This window comes from Channa argus, chromosome 10 (genome assembly GCF_033026475.1).
Source record: "Channa argus isolate prfri chromosome 10, Channa argus male v1.0, whole genome shotgun sequence".
Taxonomy (NCBI): Eukaryota; Metazoa; Chordata; class Actinopteri; order Anabantiformes; family Channidae; genus Channa; species Channa argus.
The window spans coordinates 23,679,866-23,688,326 of NC_090206.1; the positions used below are offsets into that span (position 1 = coordinate 23,679,866).

At 40.0% G+C, this 8,461-nt stretch overlaps 1 protein-coding gene across 3 annotated transcripts; it reads right to left on the reverse strand.

The window, feature by feature from the left end:
- Window positions 1-678: 678 nt before the first annotated feature.
- LOC137134575 (C-type lectin domain family 4 member F-like) lies at window positions 679-7,224 on the reverse strand. 3 transcript variants are annotated; one of them, XM_067519504.1, is made up of 8 exons: window positions 7,119-7,224; window positions 6,551-6,639; window positions 6,111-6,212; window positions 4,391-5,974; window positions 3,380-3,430; window positions 3,145-3,287; window positions 2,293-2,402; window positions 679-2,163 (listed from the first exon to the last, which is right to left on the reverse strand). In XM_067519504.1, exons 1-8 carry the CDS (start codon window positions 7,142-7,144, stop codon window positions 2,031-2,033), a joined length of 2,238 nt encoding a protein of 745 aa, XP_067375605.1. In that variant the 5' UTR covers window positions 7,145-7,224; the 3' UTR covers window positions 679-2,030. The 3 variants fall into 3 exon arrangements, with proteins under 3 accessions (XP_067375605.1, XP_067375604.1, XP_067375603.1); XM_067519503.1 differs by having other exon boundaries at window positions 3,761-5,974; XM_067519502.1 differs by having other exon boundaries at window positions 3,380-5,974.
- Window positions 7,225-8,461: the final 1,237 nt, after the last annotated feature.

Consider the following 8,461-nt stretch of genomic DNA (forward strand, 5'->3'; position numbering starts at 1 on the left):
CCGGTCAGGTTAACAGGTGATTGGAATAGACTCTAGCCCCCCGTGACCCTGAACGGGATAAGTCGTCACAGATAATGGATGGATCTGAAGTCAGGCCGCTGTGTTTCCTGGAAGAGAATGTACCCAACGATCACCTCCATCCTTCTGCATATTGACCCTCAGCTGTGGTGTCTTGGGGACGGTTGAGTTTGTGTGTGCACCCACGGCATCCTTTACATTTTCCAACACACCGCACAAATGGAAACAAAGAAGGATTCTCCATTTTCTGTTTAGGTGTTTTGTTTACAGCGCAGGCGTTCGGGATGAAGCCGTCCTCAGTGCGCAAGCTTGAAATCAGAATGTACCCTGACTGCTTTGTGAGTCTGCACATGGCAAAGGAGAAAGGACATGTTTCTAGGCAACAGAAGCTTATTTCACACAGGAGACTAGGCCAGGAAGTGTTGACAGATGTACCCATGTGAGAACTACACTGGATTTCTTTTTTAACACCTGCTTCACATCTGCATGCTGACCCCCCCCCCCACACACACACACACACACACACACACACAACTAAAACTAGGTCACATGAGTAAAGATCGTGAGTTAAGCTCAACCTCTTTTTACCTGCTGTGTCTCTGTGTGTTCGGATTTCACCTACACAGGAAAAAAAGGATTTCCATCTCCATAAAGTTTTAATGTTGATACTTGATTTTAATAGTCATCTGTTTTTGAACAATCAGAAAATGAGTATCGTAATACAACACAAATCAGATGATGCAATACATTTATGGAAACATTAACACTGTTCTGTGTCAAAGTAAATACAATGCATATTTAGTTTTGAATTGCGACAAAAAAAAAAGCAAAAATTAAGAAATAAATGCATGACAGCGGGTGCAAAGCAGCTTTGTGTGTTTCCTGCCATGTGATGAATTTTTTAAAAAGCACAAGGAACTAGATTTACATTATTTCTTAACAGAAGTGTCCCTCCTGTCATTTTCTGTTTTCATATAATCACAAATGCAAATTCATTTTCTTGGTTTTTGGGGTGAAGGTGGAAACCTGACAGAGCGCTTTCTTAGCCCCTGGGTAAATTAACACCATCCACATGGCTGGAAACCACTAACAGTTTCGCGGGTGTTCTGGATTAATTTGTGCCACTCAGTCCCAAGGTCATTGGTTTTTACTGAAGATGTGAATCTTTAAAAACAGGCCAAGGTTGCAGAGCAGCGTTTTATAAAAAGCGGGTTATAAAAAAGCAGCAGCTCGGCATTTTGCAATAATTATTCAAAGGGGACGAAGCGGTGCATTTACTGAGGACTAGTTTCAGCTGTAAATGAATATTGTGTCCGGGTAAGTTTAGGCAAGAAAAGCGTTGATGTAAACGCGGTTTGTGGAAAATAAGATGATGTTAAATTTTCCTGCATTACACAAGCCCCCGATCTCTCTATGACCCTAACCAGCTGCTGTGACCTCTCACAACCATGAAATACTTTAATAATGCCGTAGTTACGCAAACTGGACATTGTACTGCAGGATCATAAGTCACAGCAGAAAACAAAAATACATAATGTCTGGTACCATTTTATTTGCAACTCGCCATTTACGTTGCTTCTCAACATATTCTCATTATTTATTGACAGAAAATGTGGTTAAATCTATATATTCCTCGGGAAAACGAGTTTGCAGTTTGGTTTTTTAGGAGTGTAATTTTCACGGAACAGGATTACAGATGGAGACCCTTACCCACATTTGCGTGCTGTCAAACAGTTTGTGTCCAAATGGACTGACTGCCTGGCAGATCAGTGAGTCTTCTGGTTCATCGGGTTTTGTCTTGTGCGTGTGTGCAGTGTGTCCACATCCCCAGTTGTAATATGAGTAAAAATGTGAGTGTGTCCTCAGTGTGGAAATGGCAAAGCGGCTGCTCTGACCCGGTCTTACGACTAACTGGCAGGTACAAATAATGAATAGCATCAATCTTAACATTAAAAATTAGCATTAAAGCCACAGTCCAACACATCAGACTTTCATTAACAATGTAACTGATCTTATTTCTCGCAGATCCATAACTGTTTTGCAAAACAGCCGTCATCGTTCCACTGTCCCACTGATGTTGTATGTACAAGTTCTCCACAGTCCTGGTCTCGATTGTAGCTGTTGGGCTGCCCGGGCTGCCAGTACCTGATGTAGAAGACAGAGATACAGACCATTCACACAAGCTAAAATAGCTGTAAACCAGTCTCACTATGGTTTTATAATCTTATAAAAAGATGATTCTTTTTCCATAAGTCCACAAAAATGTAAACTTACGCTGTGGTGACTGGGGTCCCATCCACCCACATCCAAGTCCCCTCTTTGATACTGTCAGTAAGACCAATCCAGGAATTCTTGTCTGAATCCAATAACCCACTGACAAATACCTGTGAGTGCAGCACCGACAGAACATACAAGCACTTAAAATAGATTTCTGCAAGATTCTTAGACTTAGTGTTTATCTATCTTTATGAATTACATTTAAAAATCTGTAGAATCGAACCTTTTCCCATTTGGCTGTGCTCTCCACACGAGCACAGATGCCACACAGTGTAAACCTTTATTTAGAGGCGCCATGTTGTGAGGATCCTCCTGCCTTTGCGATGTTGAGTTGGAGGCAGATTTTCTGCACCGACTCAGTGCCACATACAAACTTTCCCTTTTTATCAGATAAACAACTTTTTAGCCAAACAACACGAAACCTATGCAGCTAACCCACTGCAGGGTTTACTGGTCCCCCGGCAGTTAGACACATACGCATTTCGTTTCAGTCTACTCTTGCCATAAGCACTTAGGGTAAAACAGGACATCACTTATTCAGGGAAATGTCTCAACGTCCACTGATACACATGAACTGTTTACACGTCTCAGCAAATTAATCCTTAAACTGAGATTCGTCCCTTGACATTTCTTGCACCTTGAGGTTGATTTAGGATTTTGAGTGAAATGTAGTTGGGTGGTTAGATTGAGAGGATCAGCTTGTACCATTACCCCAATGTGTCCAGTGCTTTCCATCATGACACCAACAGGCTACACTAAATTAGGGAAACGGTTCACATTATATCGGCTAAACGACACTTAATGACCCACTTTTTCATAACTTCTCCAGCGTCTTTCATTCTTTCTCACCTGTTCGTCCCTGCTGTCTATGACCACCAGATCCGCTCCCTCGGCTTTGCAGGCTTTCCGACTTTCCGTCCAATTTTTCTTCTGGGTCGAAACAAAATAGCAACTGATATCAAACTGTGTCCAGCCTGTCGGACAGAGGACAGCTGCAAATTAAGCAAACGGAGAAGGGAGACAATGTGGTAAAAATATCAGGACACAGATTGCGACTGTAAAACTAACAAGATTAAAATCGTACCTCTTAGTTTAGCTGTGAGCTTGGTGATCTTCTTCTGGAGACCATGTCTATCTGTAACAACAGTGCTGTAATTGCTCTGTAACCACTCCTTCTCCCTCCTCACAGTAGTAAATCTGGTTTGCAATTGCTCTTTGTCTTTCCATAGTGAATTGTAACTTGTGTCAAGCTGATTTTTTCTAGTACTAAGTGCATTGTAGCGGCTTTGCAACTGCTCATTGTCCCTTTTCAGCAAAGAGTTACTGCTCAGTAACTGGTCTCTGTTTACTGTTACTGCTCTTAAACGAGTCTGTACCTCATCTTTTTCTCTTTGCAGGTTACTGTTTTTGGTCTGCAGCTGCCGATCAACGGCTGCAAGATCATTGTGTTTAGTCTGTAACTCACCTAGAGTCTTCTGCATGTCAGCAAATTTCGTCTTTAATTGGTCGCTCTCTTTTTTTAAGGCGTTGTAACTTGACTGTAACTCGTCTCTTTTGTTTGTCACCGTGTTGAAACTGGCCTGTAACTCATTTTTTTCTCTTTGCAGGTTACTGTTTTTGGACTGCAGTTGCACTTCAGTGGCTTCAAGATCATTGTGTTTAGTCTGCAACTCCCTTAGAGTCTTCTGCATGTCAGCAAATTTCGTCTTTAATTGGTCGCTCTCTTTTTTTAAGGCGTTGTAACTTGACTGTAACTGGTCTCTTTTGTTTGTCACCGTGTTGAAACTGGCCTGTAACTCATTTTTTTCTCTTTGCAGGTTACTGTGTTTGGTCTGCAGCTGCCGATCAACGGCTGCAAGATCATTGTGTTTAGTCTGCAACTCCCTTAGAGTCTTCTGCATGTCAGCATAGTTCGTCTTTAATTGGTCGCTCTCTTTTTTTAAGGCGTTGTAACTTGACTGTAACTGGTCTCTTTTGTTTGTCACCGTGTTGAAACTGGCCTGTAACTCATTTTTTTCTCTTTGCAGGTTACTGTTTTTGGACTGCAGTTGCACTTCAGTGGCTTCAAGATCTTTATGTTTAGTCTGTAACTCACCTAGAGTCTTCTGCATGTCAGTATAGTTCGTCTTTAATTGGTCGCTCTCTTTTTTTAAGGCGTTGTAACTTGACTGTAACTGGTCTCTTTTGTTTGTCACCGTGTTGAAACTGGCCTGTAACTCATTTTTTTCTCTTTGCAGGTTACTGTGTTTGGTCTGCAGCTGCCGATCAACGGCTGCAAGATCATTGTGTTTAGTCTGCAACTCCCTTAGAGTCTTCTGCATGTCAGCATAGTTTGTCTTTAATTGGTCGCTCTCTTTTTTTAAGGCGTTGTAACTTGACTGTAACTGGTCTCTTTTGTTTGTCACCGTGTTGAAACTGGCCTGTAACTCATTTTTTTCTCTTTGCAGGTTACTGTTTTTGGACTGCAGTTGCACTTCAGTGGCTTCAAGATCTTTATGTTTAGTCTGTAACTCACCTAGAGTCTTCTGCATGTCAGTATAGTTCGTCTTTAATTGGTCGCTCTCTTTTTTTAAGGCGTTGTAACTTGACTGTAACTGGTCTCTTTTGTTTGTCACCGTGTTGAAACTGGCCTGTAACTCATTTTTTTCTCTTTGCAGGTTACTGTGTTTGGTCTGCAGCTGCCGATCAACGGCTGCAAGATCATTGTGTTTAGTCTGTAACTCACCTAGAGTCTTCTGCATGTCAGCAAATTTCGTCTTTAATTGGTCGCTCTCTTTTTTTAAGGCGTTGTAACTTGACTGTAACTGGTCTCTTTTGTTTGTCACCGTGTTGAAACTGGCCTGTAACTCATTTTTTTCTCTTTGCAGGTTACTGTGTTTGGTCTGCAGCTGCCGATCAACGGCTGCAAGATCATTGTGTTTAGTCTGCAACTCCCTTAGAGTCTTCTGCATGTCAGCATAGTTCGTCTTTAATTGGTCGCTCTCTTTTTTTAAGGCGTTGTAACTTGACTGTAACTGGTCTCTTTTGTTTGTCACCGTGTTGAAACTGGCCTGTAACTCATTTTTTTCTCTTTGCAGGTTACTGTTTTTGGACTGCAGTTGCACTTCAGTGGCTTCAAGATCTTTATGTTTAGTCTGTAACTCACCTAGAGTCTTCTGCATGTCAGTATAGTTCGTCTTTAATTGGTCGCTCTCTTTTTTTAAGGCGTTGTAACTTGACTGTAACTGGTCTCTTTTGTTTGTCACCGTGTTGAAACTGGCCTGTAACTCATTTTTTTCTCTTTGCAGGTTACTGTTTTTGGACTGCAGTTGCACTTCAGTGGCTTCAAGATCTTTGTGTTTAGTCTGTAACTCACCTAGAGTCTTCTGCATGTCAGTATAGTTCGTCCTTAATTGGTCGCTCTCTTGTTTTAAGGTGTTGTAACTTGACTGTAGCTGATCTTTTTCACCAGTTAAAGAATCAAAATCTTTGTCCAGTAGGCGTTTTTCCTCAGTCAGGCTGCTTAGTCTGGCCACTAACTCTTTTCTTTCTACGATCAAAGAACTATAGTTGCTCTGCAGTTGCTGTGCCTCTGCAGTCAGGGTTGTCCTATCACTTTCGAGACCGTCGTCCTCTTTGGTCAGGTTGTTGTAACTGGCATGAATTGGCATTGCAGACCCAGAATGGGGGAGTATCTCATCTGAGAAAAATTGATTTGAAGAAGATTAGCAATCTTGTCTTGCGCCTTAATCATATGATTATTTACAACATGAGCTTCCAAATGGTGATGATTAAAAGAGATTATTTGTGGTTTTTAAAAGAAAAAGAGCACATACAGTAGACGATCTGTCCAATATTTCCACCGAGCAGGACACAACACAATAAAGTGAGGCACACCGTCACACACCTGAAGGGACGATTTCGCCTCTGAAAATCCACTAAACCAATAAGAGAAGAAATAATTTTGTTTTTGTGGGGAAAATAGATCCTATAATTGCATATTTCTAACCACCCTGTTTTTACACATTGCTTCAACCTTTATTAATATGTAGGTGTAGTTAATAAAATGTATTCTAGTTATTGTCAACAGGAATTCTACTTATGTAGTAAAGAATTTACGAAAGAATTGATATCAAGTGTTGGACACTGGTCCAAAAATGATGACATCATCGTCATTTACTGGGTACCATCACGAGCAGATTGCATGGATTACACTTTTTATTAACAATACTCAATATTCTTTCCATCTGTGTGTTTTTTTAAATTAATACTTTACCTTGGGTCGTGAGACCTTCCAGTGTGAAGCTTTTACTTATATAATTATTATCATCAATTTCCATTGCATCCATTCTGAAAATGGCCGCTCTGTTAGGAGACACATGTATACATGTATGTAAAGCCACACATAGACAAAGGTTTATGAACTGTCCCTAAAACTGTCCTTTTTTAAAATCGATAAGTAGCGGCACATTCCAATCGACTTTTTTGTGACTGTTTACATAAGTTGTGGCATAAATATTGCAATCCTGTCTAACTAACAGTACTAAAAATAATGACATTAAAAATTAAATAAAGAAGGTTTCAAAATATTTCAAAAATATTTGCAAAATTTACGCCAAAATCTTTCACTGCATTTGCAATTTGGTTCTGAAGCCCAAACTGACCTTCTTGATGTAGTATTAAGTTTGTATAATGATAATAATAATCGTAATTAAACCTTTACTCCAAAAAAAAAAGTTATTTGAATATAATTGTTATGACAGTGATGTATGAAAATATATTCTAAGTACTGTAAATGCTACACATTTACTTACTGTACATAAAATAATAATAGCAACACTAACCTTGGATCTGAAAAGGAGCTCAGCATCAGTATGGCTGCATTCACATTAAGGTAGTGACCACAAATTATGCTGTGTGCATGACTTAAAGTCCTGAAAACAGGATCCTGGTTTTGCTTATGTAATCAAATGTTGGATTTAAACTAAAAAAAAGCCTTTCAAGTGTCCTGTGCACATGCTTAGGTCAGACTGAAGGTAAATTTTGGTCAAACTAGAAGATGTCACAGAGAAGTTTATTTTTGTTTTCTCCTTTAACCACTTGTTCTCTCTCTCAGGCTCCAGACTTTTATCTTTTTGTACTTTCTGTTCCCTTTTCCCACAGATTAACTTCCCGCTGAAGCCAAATGAACAGGATGTGTCATGTCCAGGAACCAGGTACTGCACATTTCTAAAAACAGAACATGGCAAGCCCTTCTAAATTCGTAGTTGAACGAATTTTCTGAATACTCACATACTCCACAAAACAAAGATAGTGACCGGGAGAGATGTTGAGTGCGGTATTTTGGCCTCTTTTACATAAAATAAAATTGACGATGGTGTTGACTGCATAAAACTATGGATTTTACTGGAAAAACAAATGGAAATGATGTAGGAGAAAAGGTGCAGAATTTCCATGTCCTAAGCAAACGAATATTATATAATTTGTGTTTATTGTTGTTGTTGGTATTGATGTAGTTTTTTTTTAATGACCCCTGACCTGCCATAATCAGAACAAACGTACTTTTATTCTCGATGGCCTTTATCAGGACAAAGTTTCTATCTTGGGCCAAAGAACAGCAGAATGATCGATAACAAACAAGCGAACTAACTTTTTGACCTATTTTATTTGAACAAACTTGTCTTTTTAAATTATCATCACACGATTTCCCTGAACAACGCACAAGTCACTACACTACTGAAACTACAACCAATGCTTAAATATAAAGGCCATGACAAAGTACTGTATCCGCATGGCACACAGCTGCACCACAGGCCTCACGCTCAGGGGCAGCTGGAACAAATTGCTGGGAAAAGATGCAGAGAAACGTGACCACAAAAATGTTTCATTTGTCAACATTTTTCGAAATGACAGAAACGGTTGTCAAGTTGAAATGTGCCAGACATCTTTGCAGATGATGCCTGCATTTTTTTTTTTTTTTTTTAAATGCTGCGTGAGGCCTCGGAGGAGGGAGGAAGCGGGCTGTCGGGGCAGCTGCTGACTGAACTGTTTGAACGGCTTCACAGAGATTAGATAGTGCTGAGTGTCGAAGTAAGGCGTTATCATTTCAGGTCTGTAGCTACAAATGCATCAAAGTGTCTTCAATACTATGATTTAAATCAAAGTATTGTTGGAGGCTGGAAGTGGA

Bases quoted from the DNA above. Each gene is read 5' to 3' on its own strand.
- LOC137134575 (XM_067519502.1), bottom strand. From the start codon at position 7,144: ATGCTGAGCTCCTTTTCAGATCCAAG. The intron at 6,213-6,550 runs GTAAAGTATTAA...TTATTGGTTTAG, and splicing joins GGAAGGTCTCACGACCCAAG to TGGATTTTCAGAGGCGAAAT. The intron at 2,164-2,292 runs GTAAGTTTACAT...CTTCTACATCAG, and splicing joins GGGACCCCAGTCACCACAGC to GTACTGGCAGCCCGGGCAGC.